This window comes from Odontesthes bonariensis, chromosome 16 (genome assembly GCF_027942865.1).
Source record: "Odontesthes bonariensis isolate fOdoBon6 chromosome 16, fOdoBon6.hap1, whole genome shotgun sequence".
Classification (NCBI taxonomy): Eukaryota; Metazoa; Chordata; class Actinopteri; order Atheriniformes; family Atherinopsidae; genus Odontesthes; species Odontesthes bonariensis.
Window position 1 is genome coordinate 5,506,995 of NC_134521.1, and position 17,947 is coordinate 5,524,941.

The following is a 17,947-nucleotide window of genomic DNA, read 5'->3' on the forward strand; positions in this document are numbered from 1 at the left end:
CCGAGTAATAAGAGTAAGTGACAGATAAGTCCCATGGGAGGTCCAGAACAACAAATCAATGCAAAACTCTGTTTTGGATGCAGCTTACTTAATTAAGTTTATTAATTGATTTGCCATCGTGGACGTGTAGAGCATGACCAACTCTACACAAGTGAGAATTTTATCCCTACTTTTGGAAAACTGATGGAAAGTAAATGCCCACGGTCTCATTAAAACTCCACTGTTCCACTCATAAATCCAACTAATTTGCAAATAACAAAACAGGCCACATATTAAGGCTTTAATAATAGATGGTGTTGAAGTATAACAAAGATCAGCTTTTGACTTAAATGACAAAGCAACCACCCAACAATTACATATAGGGCTTACTGATTACTCAACTTTGTATATTGGTATTTGGTCAATGGTAAAGTTTATTACAATACAATACTTTACTCTGAATTACTCTGAATTACTTTTTTCTGCAAATATTGTTTTTGAAAAATTATTATTCAAAAATCAGAAATACTTGGTGGTCCTTGCGGAGACTTGTGTATTTCTCTCTTTGGCTCTCGCTCTCTCTCTCACTCCCTCTCCCTCTCTCTCGGTGACAGGCGTCAAAAATACCACCAAGGGAGCACCCGATCAGCAGCTTTCCATGCAGCCACACAGGGCTGATGTCCAATGTTCTGATGCAGAAAAAAAACTCAGAGACAAAACTTCATTTCTCCAGGAAAGGCAAACCGAGATCGAGGTGACAATGGAGAGAGCGTCTTTTTTGTTCTGCTCCTAAGCGGTGCCGGACTGATTTAACTTTACCTGAGAGGATTGTAAGTCCGTCTCGTTTTTCCTCCGAAACGCCAATAAATATACTCCTGCCTTGAAACAAAAAAAGTCGGGAAAAGATGCGGATTCTTTACAATATCTACCATTCGAAAGGCATTTTTCTCGTTTGGCATCAGTGGTGTCTGTATTACGCAGCAGGGGTGTGTTTGTTACTTTCGCCCGTGCGCTCGGACGACGCTTGTCCGTCGTCTTGCATCTGTGCCAGAGACGCGGGGACGGTGACCTGCCTACCTGATGGGGAGGAAACCGAGCTACCAGGAGACATGCCAGAGTGGACGTCCACTCTGATACTTAAAGGGAGAAATATCTCAACTTTACCTCGCGGTGCGCTCACGATCAATGGCACGAAGTTGGTAATGATGACATTATCGCTGTCCTATAACGGCATACAGGTTATTGAACCGTATGCTTTCCTGGGACTTCCCCGTTTACACCTACTGGATCTGAGCCACAATCAGTTGGAGTTTATCTCAGCTAGGGCTTTCCACGGATTACCAGAGCTTCGCTCCCTTTACTTAAATTACTCTATTTTGCCCCCTGCCATCGCGCATCTCTCAGGTGCGCTGAGCGCAGAAAATTTGCGCAACCTCCACAGACTCGAATTGGCGGGAAACGGGCTGAAGTCTATACCATTAGAGAGATTAGACATGTATAGCCTCCACGCGTTAGTGCTGACAGATAACTCAATAGAGAATATTGAGAGGGAAAATATAACCAATTTGTACCAGGAAAGGCGCTTACGCGTCTACTTGTCCTTAAATCCTTTTCGGTGCAACTGTGAACTGGAAGCATTTTACTACTGGTTAAAGAACTCTTCCCAATGCCCGGACGCTGGGCGTCTCCTTTGCAGTCAGCCCGAGGGTAAGAGTGGGATCCCTGTGGAAAAGCTCCGATCTGAGGACGTGGATTGTATGAGCGAGAACCTAGAAGCGGTTTCATATGTGTTCCTTGGTATTGTGTTGGCCCTGATTGGAGTAGTGTTTCTAATGGTGCTGTATCTCAACCGTCGAGGCATCAAACGGTGGCTCAACAACATCCGAGAGGCATGTCGAGACCAGATGGAGGTCTACCATTACCGCTATGAGCAGGACTCAGATCCGAGACTGGCAAACGTGGCAGTTTGAGTTAAAGAGACTTCGTGCCAGTGATGTGCAGTGACAGGACAGAGTAGACAACATGGCAAAGGGAAAAAGAACTATTGAACATAAATGACAGGCTATGGCTTTGCCAGTCAGAATCAAAGGTTTAAAAAAAATCCCTTTCATCATTTCCAGCATCTGTCCGAGGAACTTCAATCTGATTTTGGGATGTACACAAAGCCAAAGACAGTTAAATGACTAAAGAGACTATAGTCGTGTTGCAGAACTGAAAACTTGTAAGCAGTATTGTAAACACTGTAAATAAGTATTTAACGAGAAAGGAATGAAATTCATGCATCATCTTAACTTATGCAGTTGGAAGTTTGTCACACACCCCAAGTATTATTTACCTTATAAACCAAGCGACAATTATAAGTGAAAACAGTCTATATAGTCTGGATTACTTTTATCTGAAATTCTGAATGAAATGGTGGCTTAGTGTTAAATTAGTTACAGCACTTGGGTAACCCTGCAGAGGAGGCAAAAGTTCTGCTGCTTTTAATCCTCTGAAAGACTACATGATGCAAGTGATTATAGAGAAAAATAAGCACAGGAGAATTGCATGTTTGGTGGAGTGCTTTGCTTGTTTGAACATCCAGTGCTGAAATAATCTGTCATAATTAATTGCAAACCACTTGGAACATGTTTTAACAACCTCATCCTCAAGCAATAGCTTCAAATCTCTGGAAAAAGATAACATTTGCATCATTTGACACCAAGTCAGTTTATCAGTTTAAGCAGTGAAAAAAGGAAAATATAGAATCTAACCATGCATGTGACTGTATAGCTATATAAGCCCAACTTTAACACAAATAAAGCACAAAAAAGTGAATTAGCAGTGTTCACGTCTGTACTTTTTATTGTCATTGTCAGAGAATGCTGACTTTGTGCAGCATTATTCCAAGACAAATCTTACAGTTGTGTTAAAAGCAAGTGTGCATGTGTGCCTTTGCTTCTTTTGAACGACAGTAATGTGCCACGTCATGACTACTGCTCACCAAAAAAGGTCTAAACAAACTCAAAATGACTGTGAGTGAATACGACAGAACAGCAGAGCAGTGTTAATCTCACAAACACTGTGATTTATAAACCAAAGAGAATGAGGATTGACCTGTGAAGCGTGACTCAAAGCTAATTTATCCCATTAACCAAAGGTCTACATTAAGATTACAGAAATGTTCAAACAAAGGTCAAAAAAGAATATCTGGATAAATAAATGTGTGGTAGTAAGAATTAACTTGAAGGGACAGAGACTAACTGTTTTGCTGTTTTGTATTTCATAAAGGAGTTTGTTTTCTTAGCATAACTCAAGAGTGCTACAGTCAATAAACATATTGCTAATGGGAATAACTGACTTAGATAACTGAATGGAATCAGTGTGATTCCAGGAATTACAATACCATGATTAACCTGTGACGTTTAAGACAATAAATAGAGAAATTAATTAGTCACAGCAAATTGGATGTGCAGTTGTGACATAAAATATCAACAGATATTTCCAGCCACACAGAAAGATCAAATAAACAAAAAAAACATATTTTTTAATGGAAGGTCCATTCTAGACAAGCTGAAAAATAACTATTTATTTTTATATCCACAAGTTACAATGCAACATACTTGCAAATTTGAAGATATTTGAATGCATCGTATACAGTAGATACTGTAGATGGATAAGTCTTTATTTCCACCTTAAATTTTTACACGCCCGGAGCCTTTCATTATGTCAGTAATATAGGAGACACTTTTACGTTACACTGGACATCAAAATGTGACAGTCTGCCACAGGTTTGAAACCCCTGTAACATTGCCTGTCGTGTTGTATACCAAGACTGAAGAGATAGACCTAATCATGAGGACAGCTGTGTCAGTGGATGAAAGCATTTATGTGCTGTACATGCACGTCCTACGTAACAGGAGTCAATGGCACAGCCAGCAGCTTCACAAGGCTGCACTCCAAGGGTCTATTTGGATTGTTTTTTTAAATTTCATTTATCTGTTTCTTTATGTTCCCAGGAAGATTCCCAAATCCCACAGAAAAATATCGTTGAAGCCGCCTTAAAGGAGAATTCCGGCCATTTTACAAACATATCCCATCTGTTGGAGACCCAGGGAAGTTGGCCAAAGGGAAAACCGCGAGAAATTTTCTGACACCACGGCCAATCTCCGAATTGGCCGTGGTGTCAGTAGCAATACAATTCAACCCAGGGGCTAACCATACCATTAGCTAGCACAGACATTATACATTTTGAGATTTCAAAAACAGCGCACCTAATTCTCTCAGCTTCTGTGTTCCACAGGCGTGCGCACAAATTGATCGCCAAAGTCATACACTATAGTATTCCAAAATTGTCTTTTATGGTTAGCCCCTGGGTTGAATTGTATTGCTACTGACACCACGGCCAATTCGGCCAACTTTTGATAGAAAGAGTTTTGCGTTGTTCTTAGTAATGGATCAGGTTCACACGTGTTGCAGTGGAAGGAACACGTGACTGAAGACATATCATTTGATAGATAATTTGAGTGAAAATCTAGTAGAAATCTAAAAATCTAGTAACATACAAATGAGCCCACTTCAGTGGAGTCATGCACACTCTGCAGTTTTGGGATCGCACCCTATCATGATATGTGAAAACAATTCCTCATGGACAAGAATCTGATCTAGAATCTGAACAAGACTGGACCCATATCTTCTTTTTATGCAGCCATGCCTTTGTAATGAGTGCAGAATGTGGTTTTGCGCTGCCTTTAAAAATCAGTTCAAGCACTTCCTTGGAAATTATTTGATTTGAAGGCATCACATGCTGCTCCAAAGTCAAAGTGTAATTTTGTGTTCATTCCGGCATCATACAAGGATAAATCAGCTTTGCAAATGACACAACCAAACTTTACAATGAAACCTGCCTTTGAGACTTGTTGCTGCCTTCGTGGACTTTTTCATCTTTGTTCAGGAGCACAAAGCATTCATTTCTTCCATAAAGGATTTTGAATACTGATTCAATTGGCTACATGTTTTCATTGTATGACATACCACATGCCTCCAAGCCCAGAGACAGCATTTGCCAAATCTAGATAAGTTTAACATATAATACATCTTCATTGCACTGTAAAGGTTTACGTGGTATTGAATAATGTAACACTGTAATTTCTCTTAGTAATCCCTTGCCTTTGGGATTATATCAGCTATTGATGAATGATGCTTCTTGATGCAGTGTCATCTGAGAGATTGGAGATTGAAAGTTTAGGCTTGTGCTCCCGGTGAAATGATATGATACGATACTCTGGCAGGGAGAAATAAGCCATTCTCCTCTAATCTTTCTTTGAGCAACATTACTTTTTAAGCATTTTAAAGATCTTCTCACACATTTGCTAGTAAGATTGAGATCCTATGCCTATTTTTGATCCTCAAAGATTTATGTGGATAATGTCTTTATTATTAGAAGAAGAAAAAAAGCTAAATTCGTCTTTGACTATATTCCCATGATCTTTTCTCTGTGCTGCCTCTGTCTCTTCAACTAACACATTTTTCAATTTTTTTTCTAGGATTCTGGGATACAGTGTTCTCTCTGTGTTTTCTTGTCACACTGTCATTTCTATGTTCTTTCATTTTTTTGCAGTCCCCTTAATAAATACAGTGGACTTTCTCTCTGCCTCTGTACCACCTCACTTTGCTCCCCCCTCTCGCTCCTCTTCAGCTAGGTAAATGACTTTATCCAGCTGAGTGACTTTGTAAGGACGCGGGCACAGGGTTTAAGCTGAGCTCAGCCGAAGGGAAGAACAGAAAAAGAAAGATAAAGAAAAGATTCATTAGAGTTCTTTAGTCCAGCACCAACTGTCCTTGCCTTATGCAAAGTGATGACTCACCGTCATGCTCTAAATATGAACGTCTGGAAGCCAAAGCCCAACTGCAAACTGGGGAAAATATCACAATGTTAGAGGAACTTTTTTTTTTCTGTTGCAGTGCTGCTGATTTTGAGGTTTTTTTTAAATAATTTTTTTTATCTCTGAGAATCTGAACCCCAGTCCATTTTCTGAATGACCTTCATTTTACCTTTAAGTAGAACATTTCCACATGACCGCTTACTGAGTGTTTGATGTCTCACAGTCCATCAACCACTAACTGAATGGAACTTCTTGCTTGCGTTTGCCAGTAAATGCTTGTTTGTAGATCACAGCTGGTTGTATCTTTGCTGCTGACTGGGGATAGGAGGAGGTTGGAATCGTAGGAGACTAGAGCAAGTAGTGTTGTTTTGTAAGTCAAATCTGTCTCATTTGAAACAGCAATGGTTTAATTTCCCATAATGTGCAGCAGCAGAAAAACACATTCGCAATAGAAATATAAAAAATGCTTGTTGATGAAATTATGTTTTGTAATGTCTTCGTGCATGAAACAAGTGGAAAACATGGTTTTCATTACCTCCTCCACAGCTGTGAGTGCGTTACACAATAACAGCCAGCAGAACTTTCTTCTGGATGCCAAAATGCTGTTTTCCCCTTTATACATAAATATGGAGCATGCTGGGATTGCAGTTATACATTTATCGTGGTCCTGATTTGGATCTATTTGAATTATAAACTCTTTCCCGCATACATCTTTTCAGAAGCCAAACATCAATATCCATATCGAGAACCAGTGGGTTAAAGACAAAGGACACCACAGCTGTGAATGCAAAGGAAAATGGGTCAGGAGTGGTCAAAAGTTGAGTGAGTATGTTTAGTCTTAAAAACGCCGTAAGATTGGCATTTCACAACTTTAGAGTGAAAAAGAGGAAATAATGCAGGTGTTAGGATACTGAAATTTAAGGCAACTTTTTTCAAAAGTCTCAGATCGATTAACCTTCTAGCTTGCTCACATTCGTTGGGAAGGTGTTGAGAGTTTCAAAGCCTAATAAAAACTCTGAATTAGAAATCTTGACCCAACAATCAGGAGCCATGTGTTCCTCTAAGCAGCTGACAAATATTACAGAAATTTAAATAACTGATGCTCTCAAAAAAGGGAAGCCATTTCAAAAGGAAAAAAAACTCCAAAACATTAACTTAAAGGAGTCTCAGAAACCATAGATACCATTAAAACTGCCAAGCTAGGAGTTTTTAAAGATGGAAACCCATGGAAATAACAACACTGATCTTACAGAAGATGCAAATGTTTGAAAACCAGATAATCTTTGACACAGTAACGTATACAGTTCCATCCTGTTTAACAGTGATGCCCAAACTTTTTGCCACTGCACACCACATACTGTCTTCACAGTTCCTGAAATTGAACAAATGAATATGAATAAGGTGATACTTTATGTTGATTGATAAAACATTTTGTTCAATGTGAAGCGAAGTATTCATATAAGGGGTACCATACATTTTATACATGGCACTCCAAAATATAGGAAAATAGAAAAGAATATAAGGTATTTGAGGTAAATGCTTTTCTACTGTCTGTCATTCTTCGCACTCTCTGATCTCAAAGAAATGAAAAGCCAGTTCCAGATTTTGCAGCACTGAAACATCCTCAGGCATTACTCAATGTAGAAGGTTAGCGATGGCTTATTTAGTCACTGGTGAAACACACCTGTGACTAAACAAGGACGGGCTTTGGATAACCTTCTGACAACCGTAGTGTTTACTTCAAATTAAATTGCAGCTTTCCAAACTAGCCTTAATGTCTAATTATCACTTTCTTCCCATCTTAATTGTGCAAGTTTGGGACTTCTTATGAGATTAATTAAGCTTGGTTGAACATTAAAAGTTTGTTTGTTAAAAGCAAAGTCATTAGCTGCTGTTCGGTGTTAATGTAATTACAAATGGAGCTCATTAGAGAGGCTCCCTGGAGTCGGACAGGCGGGACTGAATCTTTTGTCGGGGGGTACTGTGTGATTGTTTGATTTTAAATGCTCTCTCAGGGAATTCTATGTTTTTGGCATGCCGTCACTTTGTTTTGTTTGGACTTATTAGAAAATGTAGTTTTGTATAAGACTATCCCAAGTGCTGTGTGAGACAATTCTGAAATAAAACAGCACTTACAGCTGCATAAGTTTACAATAGACGAGTCTGCAGCTGGAAACTATGCATTGATATTACTGATTCTTAACACGTTTAACATGTTAGAGCCATTTGTGCATATGAACAAGGTGATTAATCATTCAGATCTTGTAATATTTGACCTAATTGTATTTTTGAGTAGCAGTTGCAGTTCTGTATCATTTTGTGGAGTGCTTGCTTCATATTGTTAATTACTGCAGTTCTCTCATTGGTTAATACACATAACGTGATGTAGTACGTGTATTTTGCTTATTGAAGCTATGGAACCGAGAGAGCACACTAGTTTTAACTGTGCTTGCACGAGAATATCATTTTGTTGTCGTGTTACACAGTTTTTATTTTTTAAAAACTGAAAGAAAGGTTTTTCAGTAAACCCTGGAAAGAAGACCACGGACTGTGGAGTTTTATTGAAGCACGCGTCAGCTACATGCGCAGGATCTATAGTTTGGTGTGAATTAGCAGTAAATGGACGGAGCCACACTTACATCTAGTATTCATTTAGGTTTAGATCATTCAGGTTTTTACAGAGTAAAACTGTACTCTGTACAGTTTGTCCTGGCCTAGGTTTTGATTCATCCAAGACTATTGGTGGGAAAATCTGGCTGATTGATTTGCCTATTAATGAGCCAAACGTTTCAGATTCTCTCTTTACAGTCTGTGCATGAGGGCTCAGGTAATTAAGACCAGAGCCCTGCCTGTCAAAATCTGACAAGACACATTTATGCAGTGAGGTGATGAGAAAGAGTCTCAATCTTTATCTCTTATTGGAAGTCAATTTAAATCCTTTTCAAGTCATGCTCTCTTTGGCACAGAGTACAGATATTAATTTTAGATTGCATAATCTGACATGAATCAGAAATGTCCTTCACATTCCACAAATGATTGGGAAGGTGACACTGATGAGGACAAAATTCCTGCACCAAGACGGTTTTCGAAATGTGCATTTCAAAAACTTAGTACCTACAAATCCAACAGATATGTCAATTCATATCAATTCTGTCCTTGCTTTGAAAGGGTTGTTGGTCATTGTACTATATACTACTGAACCACTCAATAAAAAGGAAATGTAAAATGCATGAAGTGTAAGAGGTAGATCCAGACAATCTATTTAATTCTAAAGGAGTCTCGTTCCCTCGTACAGAGTCATTGAGAAATGGAATTCTCATCTAATCTGGTGTCAATGACACAAAATATTTCCTGTAATATCTCGCTTTTCATGCACACAATAGATGGTATTCATATGCATGTATGTCTGAAACAAAAAACAACTGTGGCTTCAGTTGAATTACAATGACTATGATGCAATAAGATTGGACAGGACGGCATAAAATAGGATTGGATAAGATAAGATACGATACGATCGAAAGACATCCCTGTCAGCTAATAATCACAACATAAAAGTAACCTTTTCGTCTCATACCCGGTCCACGATAAAAACCCTTTTTGATGGGAGGACTTATCAGAAGATTTACTGTCTGAGCTTATTCTTATTATGAGCATTCAGGAAAAGTGGTGGCTGAGATTGACCAATGATATTCTAATGAATATGAATTTGATCATCCAGCTTAAATTTTAAGGCAAAAAAAAAATAAACGAAAGGAAACTGCTGAACCGGCCCGTACTCCAATTCAACATAACACTGTATACTCTGACTGTATACTCCAAAATATATCCAAATGGTAGCAGGGATTCCACTGCATCTGAATCATTTACTAAAAAGAAAATCAAACCCTTTTCTTGTTAAAGGCTGATGAAAAATTTTAAAAAGAAAGACAGAAAAGAGCTCAAACACATGCTTTAGGTTTCTCAAGATGATTGCAGATTAAAGGAACATATGACTACTGCAGCTCCTGTACCACGACCTTTTCTATAAGCAATCTGAAAAGGATCCCGTGAATTATTCATTGCCTTACCAAGGTCATAGGCTATTATCTTCATCAGCGATTTCATTACAACAGATGGAAGTGAAACTGGATTATTAAATCAATCATAATATTCTTCAGGACACTCTTATTAACAACATTATTCCAGCATGTTAATCTATTTCATTAGATATTCAGATGCATTACAAAAAGGAGTATTTATTTGTCCTGTCTTTTCTGAAATGTTTTTTGCTCATTAAATTGCATTTCCATCAGGCAAACAAACTTTCACTGTAGCTCTGCAAAAATGTACTGTCTGTGAGTTTGCAGGGCGCAAAAGTCTAAAGTAACGCTCAAATGACTGCGTAAAAAATGCAGCCTCAGCACTGAATATGTCATGCTGTCCTTCACTCAAGAGAAGCTGCTGATCCTCCAACATTGGTGCATTACTGTAGAGATAGAAACAACATCTGCCTTGACAACCCGTCAGTCACGCTCTGATTTTTTGAACAGCTCTTTCCTCCCAGTAAAGTCTCAGCCAAACTATTACAAACTGAGTTTCCGCGTGCAGTACCTGGCAATCCAGTGCGAAACTTTTGCAATTGGAACCTTTACTCAATTCTATTTTTATTCGGAAAATTCATCCCACACGTAGTCCTGCAAAGCAGCTGCAAATCAACAAGTTATGTTGAATTAATTTTGCTTTCACACACAAAGAAACTTCCTTTTGCACGTATTAACCATAACAGAACACCGGAAACTGGTGCATTTTGTACATGCTAAACTGATAAAAGCTGCTACATGATGCACTTTGATTTTGTCTTGATGCACATCTCCAAAGAAAATCCTTATCCCCATCTGAAGACATATTTTTGGGCCGTGTCAGGGAAATCATTAGTTTATCAATTACTGCCCTCTTGTGGCTATTTGGCAGAAAAGGAGCAAAACGGTGTCATGTGTAAAAAAAAAAAAGTGTTAGCTTTTCCCAGCTTTGAGGCTGCCTAAAATGAACAACAGTCAGGTTCAGACAGGGCCACTGGATGTTTGTTTTGTTTTCTTTATATTTGCAATAAATCCTGGTTATGTTTTGCATAAAATGCCTCCAAACCTCTGTGTGTGTTTGTGGTGTGGCATAATCTTCAACAATCTGAGAGCACAGAAGTCCTTAAAGCTGTAAAATCTTGTAAAAACAATCATGGAGCAGCGATTATCAAACATCATAACTCAGGTAAAAAAAAATTGAATTCCCAGGATTAGCAGCGGATATGTTTATCAAACTTTAATCATTGATAACCAACAACATGAATCTCTATTCATCAGTAGTTTTTGTGCTTTCTAACCTGCATAGTTGATATCCCATACAGAAAGTATGAGGCATTCATAAGAATTAATTAGAATAATCTGAAGGAATGGGAAATCGCCTTGTATTGACTTACATCTGCATGTTACTGACAGTGTAATCAGTAGGCTATTCTTGCAACAGCTTTTCTGCAATATTTGCTCCATTAATGAAGAGCAGAAACATTACTCCCTTAAGATTTTTCCTAGTAGTCATGTAATTCATTGCTTCGTCTTGGAGGCTAATTAAATTAATTAGGCTCAAAACTTAGTAGAATATGTTTACGAGAGACAGGGTTGTCGACGTGCATTCTCTGGAGTTTAAGACAACTGACCAAAACCCGTCTGATGACAGCATCATATTCCTTTATGTAATGTTACACACATTCATTTCACTGCTGTGTTCCAACGTTGAAGCTTTGACAATGATTGTAGAATCAAGTCCTGGTTATTACTGCAGTTTTTACCACTGATTATTTATATGTAGCAGTAGTTCTCACGCAAGGCATCCAGGTTATTTTCTATATACTGTATAGTCTGATTTTCACTTTTTACCACAGACTTAATATGCAAACTCAGTAGAATTATACTTCCTGTGCTGTGAAATACCTTAACTAAATGTGAACCCTGCCCCCTTTGATTTACCAGCAAAATGATCAATACTCAGAATAAGCTGGAAAATGGATTTATAATCGTTACACTCTGTCTCTTTAATCCCTCAAATTGTATGAAGCTGTTGTTTCTCGTGCTGGAAATAAATTATAATGTCTGCCTATCAGCAAAATTAGATTTACTGGTGTGAAGAGAAAACTTGATATCAAGACATACTTATAGACTAAAATAGCCATAAATTGTTTTTGGTCATTTCGTCAATAAATGAGTATGAGAATTATTTATTATTATTATTATTATTATTATTATTATTTTCTTCATTTTAATCAGACTAACATCAAAGTAGCTGTCAACAAAACTTTCAGAGGATCCAAAAGTGTATGAGCAGTTTATTTAATGACCCAAATGTAGATGACACCTAGTATCATCATACTAGAGTTGATCATATTTTGAGTTTCACTTTCAAACTCTTTATAGTACAGTCACAAGCATTCATTTTACATATATTATCTTTAGGAGAGAAATGTAAGCCAAGTGGTTTAGCTGTCGTCGATCATATGGTATACGGACATAAAAAAACATATTATGACTGGTGGTACATCTCTTTCTTTTTGAAAACTTCCCCATTAGCCAATCATTAACTGTTATATGCTCTATATACACTAGGGCTTGAGCATACAGGACAACTACACAGCATGAAACATTAATCAGACATTTGACAGAAATGAATTTTTTCACTTTTGTTGCTAAGTTTTGGATACACTAATATTTTTTTTCTAACACTCTAACCTTTTCAAAGAAATCAGAATATACTTACATTCATTTCCTTAACCGTAAATAATGGTGACACCAAAAGCTTTAGCCTCATTAATCTCTTCCTTGGGCTGCATGGTGCTGTGGTGGTTAGCATTATCTCCTCACAGCAAGAAGACAGTTTGCATATTCTCCCTGTGCATGCATGAGTTCTCTTTGGATAATCTGGCTTCCTCCCATGGTCCAAAAACTTGCAAGTTGGTAATTCTAAATTGAAATAAGGGGCGAGTGTCAGTGTTCATGGTTGTTTATTTCCAGATTTGTTATCTGATGTTAAACTGGGCTTGGCTAAATGAATCAATGAATCTCTTCCCCTATCTCATTGTAATTCAGAAGGGTCAAACAGTGTTAGAAAAATCTGAAACTTGCCGTTTCTTTTGGTGGCATGATAAGATTTAATGTTAAAATTCTCCCCAAATAAAAAGAAATAGGTCTCTTCCCTGTCTTTGGTTCCAGCGCCCTACTTTCACGATCTTTAACTAGACCAAGAAAAGCCCATTTTGCTTAGCCGATACAACCTTCTTCCTGACTGTGACGCTCTATGCTGTGTTTTGTCTGATTACATCTTTACGCATTGTGTTGTCTCTGTGGTACAAAGAGGACTCAAACACAAAAAGAACACTCAGTGGGAAAAAGAACAGATATAAACTTGATGACAGAACAAAACTGGAGGACCCGCAGGGCAACAAATCTAAAGAAACAGAGATCTACAAAACAAAACTCAACAGTGACCAATAGGACAGAAACAAGCGATGATCTGGTAAGGAAGAAAGAAGATCGGGCTGTTTATATACAGAGGAAGGTACAGTATTGGCAGGTGAGATATCTTGAGATCTTGAGATAACGACAGAAATGTATCCATGATCAGAACAAAACGAGCTTCATTTACTAGGATCTAAAATAATGATATAATTAACTCGTGATCTTGAAGATGGTGACATAACTAACCCACTGTAACCATAAAACAAGCTTGTTCTTTCTAGATAATTGGATAATCAACAAAAAATAATGGCCTCGCTCTACTTCTGTACAATTTTTGTTATTTTTTAACTTACGTAATTTCTCTCTTCTCAGGGAAAATGGTCCGATTTTGGAGGTTAAAAAAGAGAAGGGGCAGGTTGGTTTATCCACATCCCCAAAAAGGTTAGTGTTACAATCCGGTTGTACAAAATGGTTGTAGCTTGTGACATGGCCACACATTTTTCTGTAGGGTCAGGTCATGTGACATAACGGGGATCATGACCCATCAAGAGTAAAATGTGTCAGCCCTAATCATGTATAATTTTCAAACCACTTTGTGTCTTGGATCAGCCGGTTTTTCTAACTCACGACATCTTCTGTTCGTAACAGAAACCCATTCAGTGCTCTCACAGAGGACATTTCACATTGCTGCTCAGACAGAAGGTGAATATTTGGCAGTGAAGGGGTGAAATCTGACGTTTTAAAGAACACTAATGACTCATTAATATCACTGAGCATCCCTTCCCATTACCCCTGAGTTTTAATTGCAAGAGTGCACAACCTTCTAATGGATGCAGATGAGATTAATTAGGCTTAAGCTTGAACTGTAAAAGCTTTGTTTGTAATAAAGAAAGTCATTAACCAACATCCTTGGGTAATGACACAACAAACAGGACTCATTAGCAGGGCTCCCAGGAGTCAAAGAGGCAGGAGAAGATCATTTTATCTGGGGTCATCAAGTTCTGTTTGGTACTAAAAAGCCCCCTCAGAGAGTAATTGCCAATGTCATTATATTTTGTTGTTGAGTCACTTACCGTACAACAGGATGATATAGTAGGTCAAAGCTTTCCGAAGAGACTCGTGAAACTAAGTTTTTTGTCAGTGTGAGAAGAGCCTTCCCTTTTTGTGAGTACAATTAGTTAACTCTTGCTGTTTCCTATCCCTAATTAGTGTAGAGTCAGAGTTGATAAGTATTATATTTTCATTTGACATGTTTGGCACTGAGACAGCTCTGATCAAGGTGACAAATGACATCCGCCTGAACACAGATGCAAGTAGAGTCACAGTCTTAGTTCTGCTGGACCTGAGTGCTGCCTTTGACACAGTTGACCATGCGATCTTATTACAGAGGTTAGAAGACTGGGTGGGAATCTCTGGTCGTGCTTTAAACTGGTTCAAGTCCTATCTGGAGGACAGGAAAAATTTTGTTGAAATTGGTAACTGTGTCTCAGACCAAATGGCTATGACCTGTGGGGTTCCCCAGGGGTCAATCCTGGGACCCGTATTGTTCAATCTGTACATGCTTCCACTAGGCCAGCTAATACGCAGCTATAATGTGTCCTACCACAACTATGCAGATGACACTCAGATCTACGTGTCACTGACGGCCCACAGAAACAAAGAGAAAGTGTTATCAGCCATCTTGAGACTCTCTCTCTAAAACCTAACTATCAAGTTAGAAATCTCGGGGTAATATTGGACTCAGACCTGAACTTTAACAGCCACATTAAATCTGTAACATCAGCAGCTTTTTACCATCTAAAAAACATTGCCAGAATCAAAGGAATAGTGTCTAAACCAGACTTAGAGAGACTGATCCATGCGTTTGTCTCCAGCAGGTTAGACTGCTGTAACAGCCTGCTCACTGGGCTCTCTAAACGGGCTGTAAGACAGCTGCAGTACATGCTGCTCGAGTCCTGACTAGAACCAGGAAATACGACCATATTAGTCCAGTGCTCATGTCTCTGCACTGGCTTCCTGTCGCTCAGAGAATAGACTTTAAAACAGCTCTGCTTGTGTACAAGTCTCTTCACGGTCAAGCGCCAAAGTACATCTCTGCCATGTTAGAGCCATATGAACCAACTCGGGCTCTGAGAACCTCAGGGAGGGGTCTCCTGCTGGTGCCCAGAGTCAGGACTAAACAAGGTGAGGCTGCGTTTCAGTTTTATGCCCCTAAAATCTGGAACAGTCTTCCAGAAGATGTGAGACAGGCCTCAACTCTGACAATGTTTAAATCCAGGCTGAAAACAGTTCTATTTAGCTGTGCATATGACACCTGAAAGTATTTTATCTGCACTCTTCACTTTTTAATTAATTAATGATTATTTTAATGGGTTTTTATTTTATTATTTTTATTTTATTTTTATTTTTTATTTATTTTTATTGCCTTCTTGTGATTTTATGTAGCTGTGAAGCACTTTGAATTGCCCTGTGTATGAATTGTGCTCTATAAATAAAATTTCCTTGCCTTGATTATGGGAGACCAACAATGATTATAGAACAGATGTATCCATATGCCATCCATCCATCCATCCATCATCTTCCGCTGGTCCGGGGATCGGGTCGCGGGGGCAGCAGCTTGAGCAAAGAGACCCAGACGTCCCTGTCCCCGGCCACTTCCTCCAGCTCTTCTGGGGGGACCCCGAGGCGTTCCCAGGCCAGCCGAGAGACATAGTCTCTCCAACGTGTCCTGGGTCTTCCCCGGGGCCTCCTCCCAGTGGGACGGGCCCGGAACACCTCACCGGGAAGGCGTCCAGGAGGCATTCTCACTAGATGCCCGAGCCACCTCATCTGACTCCTCTCGATGCGGAGGAGCAGCGGTTCTACTCCGAGCCTCTCCCGGATGACCGAGCTTCTCACCCTATCTCTAAGGGAGAGCCCAGACACCCTGCGGAGGAAACTCATTTCGGCCGCTTGTATTCGCGATCTCGTTCTTTCGGTCACTACCCACAGCTCGTGACCATAGGTGAGGGTAGGAACATAGATTGACCGGTAAATCGAGAGCTTCGCCTTCTGGCTCAGCTCCTTCTTCACCACGACGGGCCGGTGCAGAGCCCGCATCACTGCAGACGCCGCACCGATCCGTCTGTCAATCTCCTGCTCCATTCGTCCCTCACTCGTGAACAAGGCCCCGAGATACTTGAACTCCTCCACTTGGGGAAGGATCTCATTCCCGACCCGGAGAGGCCATTCCACCCTTTTCCGGCCGAAGACCATGGTCTCGGATTTGGAGGTGCTGATTCTCATCCCAGCCGCTTCACATTCGGCTGCGAACCGCTCCAGTGAGAGCTGAAGGTCACGGCCTGAGGACGCCAACAGAACCACATCGTCCGCAAAGAGCAGAGACCCGATTCTGAAGTCGCCAAACCGGACCCCCTCAACGCCCTGGCTGCGCCTAGAAATTCTGTCCATAAAAATTATGAACAGAATCGGTGACAAAGGGCAGCCCTGACGGAGTCCAACCCTCACAGGAAACATGTCCGACTTACTGCCGGCAATGCGGACCAAACTCTGACACCGGTCATACAGGGACCGAACAGCCTGTATCAAAGAGTCCGGCACTCCATATTCCCGGAGCAACCCCCACAAGAGTCCCCGAGGGACACGGTCGAACGCCTTCTCCAAGTCCACAAAACACATGTAGACCGGTTGGGCGAACTCCCATGCACCCTCCAGGACCCTGCGGAGGGTATAGAGCTGGTCCACTGTTCCACGGCCAGGACGAAAACCACACTGCACCTCCTGAATCCGAGATTCGACTATCCGTCGGATCCTCCTCTCCAGTACCCCCGAATAGACCTTACCAGGGAGGCTGAGGAGTGTGATCCCCCTATAGTTGGAACACACCCTCCGGTCCCCCTTTTTAAAGAGGGGGACCACCACCCCAATCTGCCAGTCCAGAGGCACTGCCCCCGATGTCCACGCGATGCTGCAGAGGCGTGTCAACCAAGACAGCCCCACAACATCCAGAGCCTTGAGGAACTCAGGACGGACCTCATCCACCCCCGGGGCCTTGCCACCGAGGAGTTTTTTGACCACCTCGGCGACCTCAGCCCCAGATATGGGAGGTCCCACGTCCGAGCTCCCCAACTCTGCTTCCTCATCGGAAGGCGTGTCGGTAGGATTGAGGAGGCCCTCAAAGTATTCCCCCCACCGACTCACGACGTCCCTTGTAGAAGTCAGCAGAGCCCCGCCCTCACCATACACGGTGTTGACGGTGCACCGCTTCCCCCTCCTGAGCTGCCGGATGGCGGACCAGAATCTCCTCGAGGCCGTCCGGAAGTCGTTCTCCATGGCCTCCCCGAACTCTTCCCAAGCCCGAGTTTTTGCCTCAGCAACCGCCGAGGCTGCGTTCCGCTTGGCCTGTCGGTACCCATCAGCTGCTTCCAGAGTCCCACTGGCCAAAAAGGCCCGATAGGACTCCTTCTTCAGCTTGACGGCCTCCCTCACCACTGGTGTCCACCAGCGGGTTCGGGGATTGCCGCCACGACAGGCACCAACCACCTTACGGCCACAGCTCCGGTCGGCCGCCTCAACAATGGAGGCACGGAACATGTCCCATTCGGGCTCAATGTCCCCCACCTC

The 17,947-nt window shown here is 40.9% G+C and overlaps 1 protein-coding gene across 1 annotated transcript; it reads left to right on the forward strand.

Moving 5' to 3' along the window:
- Positions 1–884: 884 nt before the first annotated feature.
- Positions 885–1,949, forward strand: tpbgl (trophoblast glycoprotein like). Its single transcript, XM_075487358.1, has one exon. The coding sequence runs from the start codon at positions 885–887 to the stop codon at positions 1,947–1,949; it is 1,065 nt and encodes a 354-aa protein (XP_075343473.1).
- The last annotated feature ends 15,998 nt before the right edge of the window (positions 1,950–17,947 follow it).

Excerpts from the sequence above, each read along its gene's own strand:
- tpbgl (XM_075487358.1), top strand. The coding sequence starts at position 885 with ATGCGGATTCTTTACAATATCTACCATTCGAAAGGCATTTTTCTCGTT.